Source organism: Malania oleifera, chromosome 1 (assembly GCF_029873635.1).
Source record: "Malania oleifera isolate guangnan ecotype guangnan chromosome 1, ASM2987363v1, whole genome shotgun sequence".
Classification (NCBI taxonomy): domain Eukaryota; kingdom Viridiplantae; phylum Streptophyta; class Magnoliopsida; order Santalales; family Ximeniaceae; genus Malania; species Malania oleifera.
The window spans coordinates 139,341,214-139,362,462 of NC_080417.1; the positions used below are offsets into that span (position 1 = coordinate 139,341,214).

General features: G+C 39.5%; 1 protein-coding gene across 3 annotated transcripts in view; it reads right to left on the reverse strand.

Annotated features, from left to right (window-relative positions):
- LOC131160591 (diacylglycerol kinase 1-like) overlaps positions 1-21,249 on the reverse strand; it is a 48,702-nt gene that overhangs the window by 8,861 nt on the left and 18,592 nt on the right. For all 3 annotated transcript variants that reach the window (XM_058116412.1, XM_058116421.1, XM_058116430.1), the window contains exons 7-11: positions 10,829-10,877; positions 9,801-9,951; positions 8,791-8,865; positions 7,942-8,029; positions 7,691-7,807 (exon numbers count right to left, since the gene is read on the reverse strand). In XM_058116412.1, the coding sequence (XP_057972395.1) occupies positions 7,691-7,807; positions 7,942-8,029; positions 8,791-8,865; positions 9,801-9,951; positions 10,829-10,877 (480 nt within the window). The remainder of the gene's footprint in view (positions 1-7,690; positions 7,808-7,941; positions 8,030-8,790; positions 8,866-9,800; positions 9,952-10,828; positions 10,878-21,249) is intronic.

A 21,249-nucleotide genomic window follows, 5' to 3' on the forward strand; every position in this document is an offset into this window, starting at 1 on the left:
CGAAGACTTCTCGGGTTGAAGGGAGAGGTCGCCGGCCAAGGATCCGTCCCCTCACGTCGTCGAGCTCTCGATTCAAACCGGAAAGAAACTCGAAAACCCTCTCGTTTTCGAGCCTCCTTCGGTATCGCGTGCTATCTCCGGAGCACTACCACTCTTCATCGATGCTCAGATCGAGCTCTTGCCAGAGATGACTCATCTCCATGAAATACTCGGTAACCCCTCTCTCGCCTTGCCTCATCTTCCACAATCGGGTCTTGATGTCGAAGATTTGGGAGTAACTTTCGACATCGGAGTACGTCTCACGTACGACTTCCCAGACCTCCTTCGCCGTCGGCAAAAACAAATAAATTTTTCCGATTGATGGTTGCATCGAATTGACGAGCCAAGCCGTGGCCATGGAATTTTCGGACCTCCATCTTTGCAGGGCTACAGCGTCGGAAGGATCTGGTTTCCTTCACTCACCGGTAAGGTAACCAAGCTTTCCTTTTCCCTCAATCACCAGTTTCATGGACTGAGCCCATTCACGGAAATTTTTTCCGTTTAGTTTTTCCAATGAGAGTGGAAAGACTGTGTTATCATTCGTACTCCCACCGGACGTAACCTCTGAATCGCCGGTGATGTTTGCAGAGGAGGTAGAGTCTTTGCTGTCAGCCATTGTTTAGCTGGGTTTAAGAAACCCTAGCTCTGATACCATGAAAGAAGAAACGATTGGAAAAAATATTTCTTCATTATTTTGTTCTTACGTACAATCCAATATATAATACAATTACCTATTCTAAACAAGGAAACAATTTCCTATTGAATGAAATCAAATCTCCCATAATTACCCACTTTCCTAATTTGTATTTTATTTACAAAGATATTCGGGGTTGACATTTTAACACAAGTTTTGAGCACACTAGCGTGTTTCTCTTGACGAGATGAAGCCAACGGTGCAAACCGGAGTTCAAATGGAGGTCCCACGAGCCTGCACGCGCCCACACGCGCCTTAGAAAATTTTCCGTCATTGCCACACACTACCACACGCCTCCCAATAGCTGACACATGGCCCACGGTGTCTCTTACGCGTCTGTTGCAGAGCTGACGTCAGTGTGTCCCTGTCAGCCAGCCACATCAGCGCCCTGTCAGCGCCACATGGACTATAGTTAATCGCCACGTCAGCAACCGGGACCCACCGGGGCACATTAGAAGCTAGTACTTACAGTGCCACGTCAGCAGATGGGACCTGTCGTGCCATATCAGCTGCCACGTCATCTGGGCTCTACCTTTGCCACATCATCAAACGGAGTCAAGTAACGACGTCAATATATTCCGTTAAAGAGGAGAATATTCTGTTAAATTTAACGGAAGGTTAACCAATTTGATTAGAAAGTTTGACCAAACATTTCAAAGCCATTTTAGGTCCATTTTTTGAACGAGTTGAACCATTTCTAAGGTTTTCAGATGTTTTGGATCCAACCGTACTGTTCGTTTGAGCTAATTTCATATCTACATAGGCGAATCGAGATGTCGAACGAAAAGAGCTCAAAGATTGAGATGTTGGGTGGCCCTAATTTCGGTTTCTGGAAGATGCAGATCGAGGACTACTTGTTTGGTAAGGAGTTACACTTACCATTGAAGAGAACGCCAGAATCCATGAAAGAGAACGAGTGGGAGTTGCTTGACCGGAAAGCTCTCGAAGGTATCAGGATGACGTTGGCAAAGTATGTTGCCTTCAACATCAAGCATATGATAACCACCAAGTCTCTTATGGATGTGCTTTCCAACATGTACGAGTAGCCATCAGCCACCAATAAGGTACACTTAATGAAAAAGTTATTTACCATGAACATGTCTGCAGGTGAAAGTTTTAGTAGACATTTGAACAATTTCAACGAGCTGTCGAATCAACTCGCCTTAGTTGAAATCACGTTTGACAGTGAAATTCGTGTCTTACTGATTCTTAGTCAGTTGCCTGAGAGTTGGAAAGGTATCGTTACTACGATCAGTAGTTTTGCAGGAAAATTAAAGCTGACGTATGATGAGGTCATCAGCATGATTTTGATGGAAGAAATCAGGATGTAGTCAAACAATGCTTCCACTTCAAGTTCAGCCTTGAACGTGGAAAGCCAAGAGAGAGATTCATGGAAAGGAAGCGGACATGGTCGATCAAAATCATGCTGATGACCTCATCAAACAATCGCGACAGATCTAGGTCCAGGAGGTCCAGATCCAGAAATTCCAGAGGTTCCTAGGGCACAAAGAACATTGAGTGTTGGAACTGTGGAAAGGCCGGACAATACAGAAATCAGTGCAAAGGTCCAAGAAAAGAATATGAGGCAAAAACAGAAGCAAATGTCATTTCAAAAAAAGGTGATATGTTGATATGCTCTTTGGAGAGCAAAAAGGAGTCTTGGGTCTTAGAATCTGGAGCTTCATTTCATGCCACTTGCAGTAGAGAATGCCTAGAGGAGTATACACCAAGTGACTTCGGTAAGGTATACCTTGACAATGATCAATCTTGCGACATAGCCGGCTAGGGAATTGTGAAGATCAAGATGAACGGGTCAGTATGGAAGCTAAAGGATGTCAGATATATTCTAGACTTGAGAAAGAACTTGATCTTAGTTGGACAACTGATAGATGAGGGATACACCACAAAATTCATTGGTGATGAATGGAAGATTTCAAAGGGTGCACTGACGATTGCACGAGGTAAGAAAAGTGGAACACTTTATGTGAACTCTAATATTTGCATGTCTATTTCAATTGCTACAGGAAATGACGATAGCAACATTTGACATCAACAACTCGGTCATATGAGTGAGAAGGGACTCAGGATAATGCACTTAAAGAGAAAAATTGAGTGATTTACGGTCAGTAGAAATTGACATGCGGGAGGATTGTGTATTCGGGAAACAGAAGAGGGTCAGTTTCCAGACATACACCAGTACCCCAAAGAAGGAGAGACTTAAACTAGTCCGTTCAGATGTATGGGGACTGACGACCGTCTCATCCACAGGTGGAAGGAATTACTTCGTGACATTTATTGACGATCATTCTCGGAAGGTATGAGTTTACTTTATGAAATATAAATCAGATGCCCTTGATGCTTTTAAGATTTGGAAAACAATCGTAGAAAATGGAATTGGTTTAAAAATCAAGAAAATGAGAACCGACAACGGTGGTGAGTATGAAGACACCAGGTTTAAGAAATTCTACTATGAGCATGGTATTAGGATGGAAAGAAATATGCTAGGTACGCCCCAGCATAACGGCATAGCCGAGTGGATGAACCAATTGTTGATTGAAAGAGCCAGAAGTATGTGTGTGTAGTCAAGCCTACCAAAGCAGTTCTGGGCAGAGCAAGTCAACACAGCAGCATACTTGATTAACAGGAGTCCATCAGTACCATTGGATCAGAGTCTACCAAAAGAAGTATGGAGTGGAAAAGATGTGAGACTTTCACATTTGATAGTTTTTGGTTGTGTTGCATATGTACATATCAGTGATCATGTCAGAAACAAACTTGATCCAAAGTCCTAGAAATACACCTTCATCGGTTATGGTGAAGATGAGTATGAGTATCGCATTTGGCACGATGAAAACAAGAAGGTGATTATAAGTAGAGATGTGATTTTCAATGAAAAAGTGATGTACAATGACAGACACACAACAGAACCTACAAAACCAGTTCAAAATGAAACAACCTATGTAGACTTAGATGATGTCCTAGAAGGTGTCAGGGAACGATAGCGAAACACCGATAATCCTCGGGTGGAGGAGACACAACAAAAAAACGCCGAGAATCCTCAGGAAGAGGAACCTGTGGAGCAAATCGTCGCACCACCGCCTCCTACTCCAACTCCGGAACTTAAGAGATCTTCTCGGCTCCATGTACCAAATAAGAGGTATATGAATTATTTACTTCTTACAGATGGAGAAGAACCCAAATGCTATGATGAAGCATGTCAGGCGGGAGATTCGAGCAAGTGGGAGCTTGCGATGAAGGATGAGATGAAGTCCCTCACCTCTAACAAAATGTGGGAACTACCTAAGTTGCTCAAAGGTAAGAAGACTCTTCACAACAAGCGGGTGTATAGGATGAAAGAGGAGAATGATGGATCCAAGAGGTACAAAGCCCCGTTGGTAGTCAAAGGCTTCGAGCAAAAGGAAGGAATCGACTACACCGACATCTTTGCACCAGTTTTGAAGCTAACAAGCATTAGATCAATCTTAAGCATCGTTGCCTCGGAGGGCCTAAATCTCAAACAGTTGGATGTGAAGACGGCATTTCTTCACGGTGATCTAGATGAGGAGATTTACATGCAACAACTATAAGGATTCTCAGTAAAAGGTAAAGAGAATCTTGTGTGCAGATTGAAGAAGAGCTTATATGGTCTCAAACAAGCTCCCAGACAATGGTATCTAAAATTCGACGACTTTATGCGCAGGAAAGATTTTCAGAAGTGCAATGCCGACTATTGTTGTTACTTCAAGAGGTATCAGTCTAGATATATCATTCTCTTGCTATATGTCGATGACATGCTAGTTACAGGACTAGACATAGAAGAGATCAGAAAAATGAAGCAGCAATTGTCAGAGGAGTTTGACATGAAGGACTTGAGTTCAGCAAAGCAGATACTTGAGATGCGGATCTCCAGAGATAAGCAACAAGGAACGTTGTGGTTATCTTAATCGGAGTATATTAGCCATGTTTTACAGAGATTCAACATGAGCAGCGCCAAAGCAGTAAATACACCATTGGCCGATCACTTCCGCCTCTCCAAGGATTAGGCTCCCTAGACAGATGAAAAGAAGGACTTCATGGCTAAGGTACCTTGCGCTTTATCCATTGGAAGTCTCATGTACGCCATGGTTGGGTACCAGATTAGACATTGGCCAAGTAGTGGGAGCTGTCAACAGGTTCATGTCAAATCCAGGGAAGACTCACTGGGAAGCAGTGAAGTGGATCTTGAGATATCTACGTGGCATTATTGATAAGTGCCTATGTTTCGGAAAAGGAGAATTGAAAATTAAAGTGTATGTTGATGCCGATTTTGTTGGTGAAATTGATCACCGTAGAAGCACCACTGGATATGTGTTCACTGTTGGAACAATGGTTGTTAGTTGGATGTCACAGATACAGAAGATTGTTGTCCTATCCACTACAAAATTTGAATATGTAGCAGTGATAAAAGCCAGTAAAGAGATGATTTGGCTTCAAGGTTTGTTGACAGAGCTCCAATAAAAAGCAGGAGAGAAATGTTTTGTACAATGACAGTCATAGTGTGATACATCTGGCAAAGAACTTTGCATTTCATTCCAGAACCAAACACATTGGACTTCGTTATCATTTCGTCTGATCTCTGTTAGAGGACGGCGTGTTGACACTTGAAAAAATCCAAGGTGGCAGAATTCCAGCAGATATGTTGACAAAGGTGGTGACTATAGAGAAACTGAAGTTGTGCTTAACTTCAGTTGGTCTTCATGCTTGAAGACAGATTTGAGCACATCATTTATCTATATACTGGTTAAGATGGTGTCTCCATCTCCAAGTGGAAGATTGTTGAGCAAAAATGGAAACGGAGAGTCTTGATGAGCCTTGCTGAGGATGAGCCGCGGAGAGTCAGCTTTGATGTGCTGGAGTGTCGGTGCTAATCCATGTCATCCCATTGAATCCCATTAAACACCTTCCTTTACTATCCATCCCGTTCAACTATATAATGGAGATGTGTGTGCGTGATGTGTATGTGAGTGTGAGAGTAATTGTACTGAAGGGGAGAGAGAGAGAAAGGTGTGAGAAAGGGTGAGTTGAGTTGAGTAGTGTCTCCTCCTCCTCTTGTATTTTCTACCAAGTTATAGTGAAATTTGGTGTGCTCCGTGGACGTAGGTCAGATTGGACCGAACCACGTTAAATCTGGTGTTCCTATTTTGCTTGTTTATTTTAATTGTTGTGTGATTGTTGTTCCTAAATCCCCAACACTTGGTTCAAACTGTATTGTTAAAAAATGCCTCCTTGAGGCCACCCAATTCCCACAGTTGTGTGGCTTGTTTTAACCAGTGACATCAATGGGGTTACTAGATGCTTGGATTGCTCATAGTTTTTTTCTTGCATGGGAACCAACCAAAATAGAGTAAAAGTATAATATTTCAATACTTGTGTATAAATTTGTAAACTAGAACATCAAAGATGCTTTCTTGTGCACTGAATGCATTAAAAGTAGTGACTTATCTCTAGAGTCGATACTTTTATACATCCTCTGACCATTTGAAAAAACAAGTCAGATGCAACAACACTTGCACCTGTGTAAAAAAAAAAAAAAAAGAAAAAAAAAAGTCAGCCCAATGCAGAAGGCGCTTGCTAGTGGGCTTCGGGAGAGCATGATACCAAATTTTTTCAAAATTATTTAGGACAAAATTTCAGATTTTGGGAAGGGTTGAAATGAAAACTACTTTGAATTTATTTTATGCATTTTTTTTTTTTGGCAAGCTTTGGAAATTTCAAAAATTTTTGGCAAAAATTCATAAATTTAGGACATTTCACCCCAAATTTTCAGCTGATATTTTGAGACTTCTAATTAAAAACTATAGCTAAACAACAACAAAACCAACAAAACAAAGCCTTAAGTCCCACTAGGTGGGAGAGTCGGCTAAACAACAACTAATTAAAAACTATAGCTAAACAGGAAAATTTGGGCCTTTTATTTATGCAATGGAACACCTTTTCTCCTTTTATATTCTTTCAACAGATTGTAGCAATAGCAACCCATCCCAAATTTTCATCAAATTCAAGCTTGTAAGAATTGTTGGACCTTGTCTTAGGTTTTTCAGACTTTATTTGGCCCATTATGATGCTTACAAAGTCACTACTTATTTTTCAAAAGCAAAACCAATTTTTTTCATGCGGTGGAGCACCCTTTCTCCTTTTATATTCTTACAAATTGTAGCATGAGCAATCCATCCCAATTTTTCATCAAATTCAAGCTAGTGAGGATTGTTGGACCTTGTCTTAGGTTTTTCAGACTCAACTTGGCCCATTATGATGCTTACAAAGTTACTACTTATTTTTCAAAAAACAAAACCAATACGTCTGAGCAAGTGAAACGTATTTTTAAAATGGGCCAAAGTTTTTGAGTGAATTGTTTGATGAAAAATATCATTATACATTATTAGATATTAAATTTGATAATAAGTTGTTAAGATCATAAATAAATGGAATGTTATATGAAAAGTTATCTTAAATAAATGTTTGATGTACATTATAATGATTTGAATGTTTTTACTTTGTTGCATGATTAGTGATAGGCAATTTATAAACCCAACATTCTATAAACTTATCACTCATACATTTCCTTCAATTTATTTTGGTTCTAAAGTACGCAGAATCATCAATTTTAACATTTCCCAAAGTTTCATTCATAGGTTCCATAATTCACTACAAGTTTTTGTAGTTTCTTTAAATTGAAACCGAAACTTTAACAAATTGAGAACCCAAAATTTCCATCAAAATCAAGATTTACTACCTTGGGGGAGAGTGTTCAGATGCAAGAAACCTTCACCCCACAAGAGAGGAGGCTGTTTCTGCGGCCTGAACCTATGATGCCCAGGTTGCAATGGAACACCCATGGTCCACATTGGCCACTAGTACCTAAATAAAACCTCAAAAAGAAATGAATCACTTTGACAATAAATTGAATATATTTTCCACCTGTGCAAGACGAGTTCCATGACCATTTGGAGCAAGCAAAGTAAGTCCATGCCAAGCATCTTTAAAACCAACAACCTCAATAATGCCATCATCTACATATGGAGGAGTCAAGTCCCTCTGTCAAAATGATTATTCAAAAAAAGAAATCAGCAGATGGAAAGAAATTGATTAAAATAATTAACTGCATTGAAAGACACAGCTGAATTGTTCTTTCCAAGTCTCAGCGTGGAAAAGGAAAAATCAGAACTAACATCTCGTAATTTCTTTGGATTTGGTGTCCCCCAAGGATTAAATCCACCAGAAAAACTGGGCAGGTTGAGGCAAACAATAGACCGGATGCTATATCAAAGAGAAAAGGTTAGTGCAATGAAGTATCAAGTACTGATTGGAAGTTTAGAACTATCGATATTTGTCTAATTTATGTAAAAAATAAGGTGAAATAGACATTAGATAAAAAAAAAAAAAAGAGGATAATAAAAGACCACAGAAAAAATATACTAGAAAATACATATAATTGTCCCTGTTTACGATTAACATCTCATCTAGCAGCTACAGGAAATAGGCATTTTCAATAAAAGCAAAATATCAAGATTTACCTGACATAATGAAGAACCAATTGACATAACCCAAAAAAAAAAAAACAAGTGACACAGGTAAAAAGAATTCATTATACTTCTTTGTCTACTCCAGTCATAGGCAAATGCATGAAATCTTTGAAATAAATTCCTCTTCAAAAGAACATAAATGTGCGTGTGCATGTGTGTGAACAGCGAAAGAGAGAGACTAAAAGAAAAAAATATTCACAACAATAAACACATTGAGATTCTTATAGAGGATCTTAAAGATCTAATTGGCTTATAGACTCAAATCTTGATTCTTGGCCCAATTAACCATGAGCAGGGCTGTACCTTTTCTGCAAACTACAAAAATAAATAAATAAATCCGTCTAACTATGGTTAAATCAGAAGGTTTTGCATTAAAGCACCACCCCATCCATTCCATGCATGTTGATATTGTATTTCAACGCAGCACAATTGATGAATGAACTGTTAGAAAGGATAAATGGCAGCAAAGGTAGAGAAAGCAGCATGCCTAATCACCTGTGAGGAATGCAGAGTTCTTCCCATTGCCCAGGTGTTTTCATAATCCTGACCTTTGTCAATTGTGCTATGTTCCTGGAACAAAGTTAGGCCATTCTTACTGATAGAAACCACCAAACTAATGTCCATAAATGTGAAGAAATAATGGCAACATAATATCCAAGACTTTTGGGAAAACCTCATAATTTTACTGGCAGAAGAACCATTCTGATTAATACAAGTATACATCTTCATAATAATTCATGTTTAATTTTAAAACAAGTATACATCTTCATAACAATTCATGTTTAGATTTTAGATCTCTTTTTCAATTGATATGTGTGTAACAGCAAGCGAGAGAGAGAGAGAGAACAAAAAAAATGTAAAAGAACACATTAATGTGCATGCATACATAACCCAATGCAATTTGGTGATCTGATTCCAATCTAGCTTAGTGAACTTCTGACACCAACAATCTAGAGGCAAATGACAAATTTTACAGGAAAAAATTGTGATCCAATTAGAACAAATATATTTCTTCATACATAAATCAAATGTGAGAGCAAGAGAGATCCACTTCAGCTGACACAGAATGGGGGACATTAACAATAAAGAGTTTGCCATACATCGACAATCCTATTCTACTGTATTGAATTTGCCCAAGAATGTTAAGAGAAAAAAAAAAAAAATTCTATACAAGAAAACAATTGATGAAAATGAACGTATATGACGGCCATGTTACCTTAGAAAACAGTAGCATTCGGTTACAGGGAAATTAAACAGGGCAGCAATTTTTTTTAAAAAAAAAATGAAAAATAAAAAGAAAATTATGCACTATTTTCCCACACGATTTTAAGCCTAAGAATGGGGAACATTGCCTCTTTAGAATGATACATTGTGTAACTAATATTAGTTAATCAAGCCTTCATGTCAATCCTTACTGTGATCAGGACTAAATAGAAAAAGTCTGAAAGACGTGAGCACTTTTGTGTTCAATGTGCATACAATCAACCATCTATAGAAATACTCACCGTGAAGAAGGGTGAAAAAAAGAAGTGCAAAACCATCCTTGTGTACATCCAAATTTTGCATAAGTACCCTGATTAATTAACTGATTTTTAAAATTTTCTGGATGCGACTTCCGTTCAGAGTGAAATGCATAAGACACTTGAGCGTCCATTCCTGCACAAAACAAAGCATATTGTCTAAGGATGCAGAAACTATATTATTGTCATATAAGTTTCTGATTTAAAACATATGCCATTATCTTTGATATATTTCCAAAGGATTATGTTGAACTAAACAAAGAAATAATCATTTTACTTATTTATGCTTTATGCATTATCTCTAATGTTATACAAGTCCTAAACACTGTTTCATACAATACTGCAATTCGACATATGAACCATTAACCCAGTAATTTTTCCAAAGAAAGAATGAAGGACATGCTTATGTATTGTGTATTTGTGTTGAATGAAGGACATGCTTATGTATTGTGTATTTGTGTTGCACTCTTTTCAAGCATTAGTTACTGACTACCTTGACAACAGAAATCACTTCAAAATAATTTCAATTATCGTTTACTTACAGAAACACTCATTTGCTTTAGATTCTCCAGCATTCATATTGTCAGACAACCCACTAGGGTGCTGGAAAAGTAGAAGCCTTCGGCAAGAAGTTGAAAAACATTTTGAAACCAAAATGGTGCTTCTTTGTAGCAAAATATTCTCAATGAGCTAGTTCTCTACCACAGATTGAGCTTGTAGTATTGGCTGCAGAGCCTCTAGCCAGCTATGATCCATATATGTTAAGATATTTATGCAATTGCAGAATGCTTAACAGCAAAAAAACAAAATAAAAGGTGTTTAACTACTAATTCTCTGACTCCAAAGAACTCAAAAGGAAGGGCAATAAATATGGATCTAGAACCAGAACATGAATTCATAATGCCATTCAGCTTTAAATACATTCTTCGACATTTAGAGAGTTATATATTAATAAAAATTCTGATAGCCTCACAGAAAAGGTAACAGCATGAAACAAATGTGAAATCTCTTACCCATGCTAAAGTAGTTCAAAAATCCCCCACGATATGTGTGGCATCCTTCCTGTGTATAGCCCATAAAATTGCATATAAGCATGCAAATCAATGTCATTTTCATAAGGAGCAAAAGTAAATCACAAGGAAAATCAAAAGAGAAAGAGAAACATTTTAGCTCTCACTTTAGTATTAGATTATTAACCTATGCCCATTTTATTAATTTTAGTGTCTTTAAGTGTTTCTTGGAAAAAATTCTGGATGAAAACATAATGTACATAGCACCATCATAGAAATGAGTTCTTGAATCATGGCTTGGAAAACATAATTTACATGGAGACAATTGAAAAAACTGAGTTCATACATGAACTGCTGATGGGGAGGTGAACCATGACTGTCAAGCAAACATTTGGCCCCAAAACTTTTAAGTAATCTTGGGAATGGGTGATGCAGGACCATCGTCCACTGCAACTTGAAGTTAACTATCCATATAACAAATACATAGGATGCTTTTTTTGGGGTTTTCAACTTTTCACATATAGAGAAATAAATAAATAAACCTAATTAAGAAACAAAAACAGAAGTAATTCCTCATATTCTACTTGTCAACTACATCAATGGGCCAACCCCCCCACCCCCCCCCCCCGCCGGGAAAAAAAAAACCACCACCAAAAATGAAAAAATCAAAAAACAAAACAAAATGTGGAGAGGCAAACAAATAGAACTTCAGTTACAAGTCATAGATAGGAGTAATGAGGCTTGAACCCAAGATTGCCAGAAAACCTTTTGGTTAAGCTTAAGCCATCTACGAATGGACAAAAAATTTATAATAGGGTAATAATGACTATTGGAAAAATCTTGAAGACCAAGGTTTCTGAATATAAAACTAGGTTGGAAAATGCCACTCGTAGAAGATATAATTCATTTTACTAGATGTTTAGTTTAATTAAGTCACCAATTAATGAGAGGCAAAACTTCCCAATAATGTAGAAAACAACAACAAAAACTTGAGATAATCTTTTACATAAACCAATCCAAACAAGTCCAAATTCTAAAAGAATCCCAATGTAAAAGTTCAAGTAAACACTCTTCAGAAGAGTTCAATTGGTTGCTGCATCTTCTCTTTGTTGGGGTGGATCTAGAAGCAACAATCACACACGGGAAAAATAAACAATCAAGAATGGAACACCAGATTTACGTGGTTCGGTCGAATCAACCTACGTCCACGGCGCACACACCAATTTACTATAACCGGGTAACAATACAAGGAGGAGGAGGCTACTGCTTTCAACTCAACTCTCTTCTCTCTCTCTCTCTTTCTCACAACACACTCTTTGCACAATCTCAGCTCTACGCACAACACAACACACTCTGCATACTTCCACCCACATATATATATACACAGATGGGGGAGTAAAATTCAAAGGAAGGTGGTTGCAATTTCAGCATATTCGGCAGAGGTTGGTGGCCACCGGTCTCCAATGTCAAAGAACACGGCTGGGTTGGTGCGGTTGTTGACGATTCCACACCTGCAATCTCAACAATCACCCACTTGGAGACGGAGACACCATCTCAACCAGTGTATAGGCAAATGATGTGCTCATGTCTGTTTTCAAGCATAAAGACCAACTGAAGTTGAGCACAACTTCAGCTTCTTTGTAGTCACCACATTCATCAACATGTCAGCTGGATTCCTGCTACTTTGAATCTTTTCAAGTGCCGACACTCCATCCTCTAATAGAGATTTGATGAAGTGATAACGTAGTCCAATATGTTTGGTTCTGGAACAAAATACAGAGTTCTTTGCCAGATGTATCGCACTCTGATTGTCATTGTACAAAACATTCCTCTCTTACTTTAATCCAAGTTCTGTCAACAAACCCTGAAGCCAAATCATCTCTTTGCTGGCTTCTATCACTCCTACGTACTCAGCTTCTGTAGTGGATAGAGCAACAATCTTTTGTATCTACAACATCCAACTAACAGCTGTTGTGCCAACAATGAACACATATCCGGTGGTGCTCCCGCGGTGATTAACTTCACTAGCAAAATCGGCATCTACATACCCTTTGACTTGCCGAAACATAAGCACTTATCAATAGTGCCTCTGAGGTACCTGAAGATCCACTTCATTGCTTCCCAGTGAGTCTTCCTTGGATTCGACACGAACCTACTAACTGCACCCACTGCTTGGCCAATGTCCAGTCTGGTACAAACCATGGCGTACATGAGACTTCCAATGGCTGAGGTGTAAGGTACCTTAGCCACAAAGTCCTTCTCTTCATCTGTCTGAGGAGCCTGATCCTTGGAGAGGCGAAAGTGTCTTACCAATGGTGTATTTATAGCTTTAGCGCTGCTCATGTTAAACCTCTGTAAAACACGGCTATTGTACTCCGACTGAGACAACTGCAACGTTTCCTGTCGCTTATCTCTGAAGATCTGCATTCCAAATATCTGCTTTGCTGAGCCTAAGTCCTTCATGTCAAACTCTATTGACAATTGCTGCTTCAATTTCCTGATCTCTTCTATATCTGGTCCTGTGATTAGCATGTCATCCACATATAACAACAGAATGATATAGCTAGATTGATACCTCTAGAAGTAGCAACAGTGGTCGGCGTTGCACTTTTGAAAATCATTCTTGTGCACAAAGCCGTCAAATTTCCGATACCATTGTCTGGGAGATTGTTTGAGACCGTACAAGCTCTTCTTCAACATGCAAACTAGATTCTCTTTACCTTTCTCTGAGAATCCTTTTGGCTGATGCATGTAAATTTCCTCATCAAGATCACAGTGAAGAAATGCCATTTTCACATCCAACTGCTCGAGATGTAGTCCCTTCGAGGCAACAATGCTCAAGACTGATCTGATGGTTGTCAGCTTCACAACCGGTGCAAAAATGTCGGTGTAGTCAATTCCTTCCTTTTGCTTGAAGCCTTTGACTATCAACCGAGCCTTGTACCTCTTGGAGCCATCATGCTCCTCTTTGATCCTGTACACCCACTTGTTGTGAAGAGCCTTCTTACCTTTGGACAACTCAGCTAGTTCCCACGTTTTGTTGGAGGTTAAGAACTTCATCTGATCCTTCATCGCAAGCTCCCACTTGCTCGTATCAGCCACCTGACATGCTTCATCATAGCATTCGAGCTCCTCCATCTGTAAGAAGTAAATTATCTATATACCTTCTATTTGGTACATAGGGCCGAGTAGATCTCCTAAGCTCCGGAGCTGGAGTAGGAGGCGGTGGTGCGGCAATCTGCTCCACTTGTTCCTCCGCCTGAGGATTCTCGGCATTCTGCTGTTGCGTCTCGACACCTTCTTGGACATCATCCATATCTACATAGGTTGACTCTTTCTGAACTGGTTAGGTAGATTTTGCTGCGTGCTTGTCTTTGTACATCACCTTTCGTTGAAGATCACGTCTCTACTTTTGATCAACTTCTTGTTTTCATCATCCCAAATGTGATACCCATATTCATCTTCACCATAACCAATGAAGGTGCATTTCCGATACTTAGGATCAAGCTTGTTTCTGACATGATCACTGATATGTACATATGCAACACAACCAAAAGCTTTCAAATGTGAAAGTCTCACCTTTTTTCCACTCCATACCTCTTCTGGTATATGGTGGTCCAATAGTACTGATGGACCCCTATTAATCAAGTATGCTGCTGTGCCGACTGCTTCTGCCCAGAACTACAATGGTAAGCCTGACTGTGTACGCATGCTTCTAGCTCTTTCAGTCAACATTCGGTTCATCCGCTCGGCTACGCCGTTGTGCCGAGGCGTACATGGCACAGTTCTTTCCATCTTGATACCATGCTCATAGCAGAATTTCTTGAACCCGGTGTTTTCATACTTACCACCATTGTCTATTTTCAGCTTCTTGATTCTCAAACCAGTTTCATTTTCAACCATAGCTTTCCATACCCTGAAAGCATCAAAGACTTTCGACTTATACTTCAGAAAGTAAACCCATACCTTCCAAGAATGATCATCAATGAATGTGACGAAGTAATTCCTTCCGCCTATGGATGAGACAGGCGTCGGTCCCCATACATCTGAGTGGACTAGTTCTAGTCTCTCCTTCTTTGGGGCATGAGTGTTTGTCTGGAAACTCACCCTCTTCTATTTCCCGAATATGCAATCCTCACACATGTCAATATGCACTGACTGTAGACCACTCAATTTTCCTTTTGAGTGCATCACCCTAAGTCTTTTCTCGCTTATGTGACCTAGTCGTTGGTGCCAGATGTTGCTGTCATTATTTTCTGTAGCAACTGAAATAGTCATGGAGGCATTGGAGGTTTGATAAAGTGTTCCGCTTTTCTTACCTTGCGCAATCGTTAGTACACCCTTTGAAACCTTCTATTCATCACCAATGAATGTCGTTGTGTATTCCTCATCTGCTAGTTGACCAACTGAGATCAAATTCGTTCTCAGTTCTGGAATATATCTGACATCCTTCAGCTTCCATACTGACCCTGTTGGCCTTACAAGGCTTAAAATCTTATTTTGATGATAACAAATAAGATGAACTTAACATATTTGGTTAAGTGATAATTTTTTAGGACTCAAGCATGTGAACACAAGGTCAAATGCTCACAAAGATCATTCAAAGCTTATGTTCCAAAGAAAGATGATCAAATGAAGCTTAAAGAATATTGAAGCTTGAAGATAATGAGAGCATGGATGTTAAAGAGGACTTGCTAAAAAGCTTAAAGAATATTGAAGCTCGAAGACAAGATGGAGGCCAAAGAAAGACAAGCATGAAGACTTAAGTATTTAGAATGTCAAAAGTCATAAGAAGTCTTTGTGTAAGTACTTCGTATTTAAATATCTTATGGAAATATGATGAAAGCTCTTCTAGGGTTAATTATGGACTTAGAGACCTTATTTCAAAACCAGGAAAATATTTTATAAGAAATCAAAGCAAGAGAGCAAAAAAGATTTTTGAAACCAAAAATGAAAACTCTGAAGTTGGTCTGCCCAGACGACTGAGGTGTACCCTCAGAAGTCTGAAGATGCACCCTCAGATGACTGAAGTTTTACTTCAGACGTCTGAAGAATTTCTTCAAAAGACTAAAGAATTAATTCAGTCAACTAAAGATTTATTTGTTGAAACAAAGAATAGGCAGAACACTCAGAAGAGTGAACCCTTAGTTGAGTCGTCTAAGCTGGGACTTCAGAAGTCTAAACCTGCAATTCAGTCGTTTGACCTTGTGTCCAGACTATAATTTTCAGTGCTTTAAGGAACATTAGAAGACTGAACCCGATAGTTCAGTCGTCTGAACACTGTTAACGGTTAGAAATTTTAAATGTTTTAAATTTCAAATAAAGGTTTCTTGTGCCCCAAAATTAATGAAAACTTGGAAGATACTCCAAGTAATCTTGGGTCACAAAATTACTTTTAGAAGCCTATAAATACATGGTTTTGCAAATCAAATTATACACAAGAGAGAAAGAATTGAAAAATCTGCTAAAAGCTATCGTGCAAACAAAGCTCTCTCTTGCTCACTCATTGCAAAATCTGAATTGCTAAATTTCTGAGTTGCTGATCCATCCTATCTCTGAGTTCTGAGTTGCTAATTCTCATCTAGAAGGAACTCGGTGATAAATTCTCTTGAGCTTCATTGTATTTCATATTGATATTTAATTATTGAAGTACATAGTGATTGAATTTGTACTAATCTGCTCTTTGTGAGAGTGTCATTGTACGCAGTTATTGTTTCTTGTTTCTTGACGATTCCAGGTTGTTGGATCGTTGACCGAGTGTGGGGTATCACTTGGAAAGGTGCAGCTCTAGCCTATTGAAGGAGTGATCGAGTGTGGGGTATCACTTGGAGAGGCGCAACTCTAGCCTACTTAAGGAGTGTTTGAGCGTGGGGTATCGCTTGTAAAAAGTTTGTTCCACTCGGAAAGGAACTACATAGTGAAATCTTTTGGTGGTATTGACCAAAGGCGAGGACGTAAGCTGGGGATAAGCCGAACCTTGTAAAAAACGTGGTGTCACTATCTTTCCCTATTCTCTTTAATTTCCTGCAAATATCAACTGCGTGGATGATATAAATTTCCTAATCATAAAAACTACGTGTATTTGATTTTAAATAAACTAAAGTTTAATTTGGGACTTGCGGAAACCGAAAGGAAGTACGTGGGTTGATCAATATTAATTGCGGATTGGTCAACAGCCAAAACCCATTAACTAAAAGTTTTTTCGGAAGAGTGTGGATGTTATATTGCTTATCATCTTGAAAGACAAATTTCATTCTCTACAAGGCTTAAATCAATCATATACACAGGGTTACAAACAAAGCTTAAAATTGCCAATGTGTTGCTTATTGTATTTGGTGATTGATTACTTTGAGTTATTAAAGTGCTGAATCTTGAAAGCATTGCTGGAATCAATTTAACTTGTGTATTTTGTTTTGATCATTTTGCTTGAATTAAATTGTTGGAAGAATATATGAAAATCTACAAGGTATTCAAGTTAACATACTTACACTTATTTATAAAAGTTTATAACTTAATTAATTTTTCGCTGAACTTGTGATTATAAACCAATTTTATTTGTGTTGTGTTGAAGTATTGGTTTGTAGATTGATTGTCTAAATAAGGTTTGGTTGTGTGATTGTTAGATTAACAAGAGGTTAAGAATTCATGAAACGAATTAAAATAAATTTTAATAATCCAATTCACCCCCCCTCTTGGGACAACTCCTTAACTTTTAGACCCGTTTATCTTGATCTTCACAACTCCCTTGCCAGCTATGTCGCAAGGTTGATTGTTGTCAAGGTACACCTTATCGAAATTACCTGCTGTGTACTCCTCTAGGCAATCTCTGCTGCAAGTGGCATGAAATGAGGCTCTGGATTCTAAGACCCAAGACTCTTGCTTGCTCTCCAGAGAGCATATCAATGCATCTTTTTCTTCTGAGGAAGAGGCGAGCTTTGCATTTGTCTTCACCTCAGATTCCTTTCTCGGACCTTTGCACTGGTTTTTAAAATGCCCGGCCTTTCCATAGTTCTAGTACTCAACGTTCTTTGTGCCCTAGGAACCTCTGGGATTTCTGGATCTAAACCGATTGGTCCTAGATCTGCCGCGATTGTTTGATTGTCCATGTTCGCTTCCTTTTCGTTGGCTTTCCACGCTTAAGGCTGTACTTGAAGAGGAGGCATTGTTCGACTGCATTCTGATCTCTTCGGTCAAAATCATGTTGATGACCTCATTGTACTTCAGCTTCGATTTTCCTGCGGAGCTACTTATCGCAGTAACAATACCTTTCCAACTCTCAGGCAACTGATTAAGAATTAGTAGGGCATGGATCTCACTGTCAAATGCAATTCCAACCGAGGTGAGTTGATCCGATAGCTCATTGAAATTATTCAAGTGTCTGCTAAAACTTTCACCTGCAAACATGCTCATGGTAAACAATCTTTTCATCAAGCGTACCTTATTCGCGGCTGATGGTTGCTCGTACATATTGGATTGCGCATCCATAAGGGACTTGGCGGTTGTCAAGTGCTTGATGTTGAAGGCAACAGACTTTGCCAACGTCATTTTGATAGCTCCGAGAGCTTTTGGGTCAAGTAACTCCCACTTGCTCTCCTTTATGGATTCTGGCTTCTCCTTCAATGGCAAGTGCAACTCCTTACCAAACAAGTAGACTTCAATCTGCATTTTCTAGAAACCGAAGTTCGTGCCATCAAATATCTCGATCTGTGAGCTCTTTTTCGTTCAACATCTTGATTCGCTGATCTAAAGATGAAATTAGCTCAAACGGATAGCACGGTTGAGTTCGGAACAGCCAAAAACCCTAGAAATGGTTCAAGTCATTCGAAAAACGGACCCCAAATGGCTCTGAAAAGCCCGGTCAAAGTTCCTAGTCAAATCGATCAAATCTGGTCAAACTTCAGTCAAACTTAATGGAATATTCCTTTGACTGACGGAATATCCCTAATGGCGTTAGTGACGCCATTAACTGACGCCGTTTGCTGACGTGGCACGGTAGGGCCCATAGCTGATGTGGCACAGTGGGCCCACCTGCTGGCGTGTTACTGTGGGTCCCGGCTGCTGACTTGGCAGCTGATGTGGCGTGGCCTAGGTGACGTGGAGGCTGACTCGGCCGTTGGCGAGGCGCTGACTCAACGCTCATATGGTGCTAACGCAGTGCGCTGATGGGGCGCGGGGCCCGGCTGACCATGCATTGATGTGTCCGATGACGTGGCGCTGACGTGGACTATCTTCAACCTTCCATTGCTTCGCCGGGCGTTCGTTGGCGCTTGGGCGTGCATGGGATGACCTGCCGATCGCTTGCTGGCGTGTGAGGGCGCATGGAAACGTCACCTAGACGTTGGCAGCGCGTGCGGTGCCGTCTGAGCATATTTCGAGCTCTGGTTACCACCGTTGGCTTCGTCTCGACGTGAGGAAGGCAATGGTGGCCTCAAAACTGAGTTTTGAGCTGCTTGACAGAGGCTCCAATCTAGAATTTTTTTTCTCTGATCTAGCGATTTTGCTCCAACCTCGCTCTGATACTAATTGTTGGGGTGGATCTAGAAGCAGCAATCACACACGGGAAAAATAAACAATCAAGAATGGAACACCAGATTTATGTGGTTCGGTCGAATTGACCTACATCCACGGAGCACACACAAATTTACTATAACCAGGAGAACAATACAAGGAAGAAGAGGCTACTGCTTTCAACTCAATTCTCTTCTCTCTCTCTTTCTCACAACACACTTTCTGCACATTCTCAGCTCTATGCACAACACAACACACTCTGCACACTTCCACCCATATATATATATATATATATATACACAGATGGGGGAGTAAAATTCAAAGGAAGGTGGCTGCAATTTCAGCATAGTCGGCAGAGGTTTGTGGCCGCCGGTCTCCAATGTCAAAGGATACGGCTAGGTTGGTGCGGTTGTCGACGACTCCACACCTGCAATCTCAACACTCTTTAGCTCTACATTTATCTTCCAATGCCAGTTGGTGTCTCCAACATAATAAATCATTTTTACTGGACTTATTGTTGCATAGACCTTGCTTTATGTTCACAAGCATTAATTTATTTGTAAAAATTTAAGGGCCTGTTTAGTTGTGGAAAACAGATTTCATTGTCCATTCCCAGATTTCCAAATAATTTAAGATATGCCATCTTGTTTTCCAGTTTTCCAAAATTTGTATAGGAAATCTAGAAAAAAAAAATAGAATTTTTTTTTCAAACTTTCCTATACAAATTTGGAAAGCTGGAAAGCTGTTTTCCACGGGTGAACAGGGCCTAAGCTGCCGCAGTTGTACTTCAATTATATTTATGGACACTAATCAAAGTGAAGATAAGATTTAAACCCCTCAGTCTCCATACAGCTTTTCAAAGTCTCCACAAATGCAGTAACTTTCAGATAATTCACCCAGACTATGGTGTACCCAAGCCACTTCGCTACTAACCAGATTCTAGATTTTACAATAGATGTTGTGGTCACTATGATGCTATTATATCCTCGTAACAGAATTCAATTCAGCCAAACGAGAATGTTAGCAGGGCTTCTGAAGTGAATTATAAAATGATTCGCTTACTCGATCACCTCTTTCAGCAAGAATAAAGCTCTATATTAGAAAACTGAATCCAGAGTGCGTTTGGCAAGGGGGTGTGTAGACAGTAAATAAAGATACATTATGTGATGCCCAGTACTCTCGATTCCTTTCTTCTTCTTTTTATTGCATACATCTCATATTTCTGCTGAAAGTTGGATGGACTTGGCCAAAAAAGCATACATTTCACAATCCCTATTCTTCCACTGCCACTATTAGAGCTACTTATCCTTGTTCTACTTCTTCCACTACTTCCATCTTTTTGAATTTATGATATTTCCCAAAGCAGACCATCAACTAGCTCTCCACAGGTTGTCATCCCCATCAGTTGGCACCACAAAACAAACACTACAACCAACCATACAGTCCATGCTATGGGGTCTACATTCGCTGCCACTGATAGTCATTCCTAAAACAACCTCCACAAATCACTAGATTCACTACAGCAGCACCTTGGTGAGTGGCAACCACAAATCGGCTGCACTGAGGTAGCCACATCTGCTACAACCCTTCAATGGAACACAATCTCCATCCTCCCTTCACCAAAGTCAAACCCAGCATCCAAACTATCACCATCTCTAATCTACAGCCATCATATCATGTGCTCTGCTACAACAATTACTTTCATCCTCCCCCACCCACTCCAACAAATATTTCTCTCCAAAAAAGTGTCATCCACCATCATCAACACCATGATATCTATCCGTCAATATTAATTTAAAAATTTGAAATATTGAACTTTTTTTATTTTTAGTTTGGGTTATCATCACCAAAGAAACAAAAAATCATTGAACGTCTCCTTGTCTCTCTCCTCTCTCCAAATTAACATGCACAAGTAA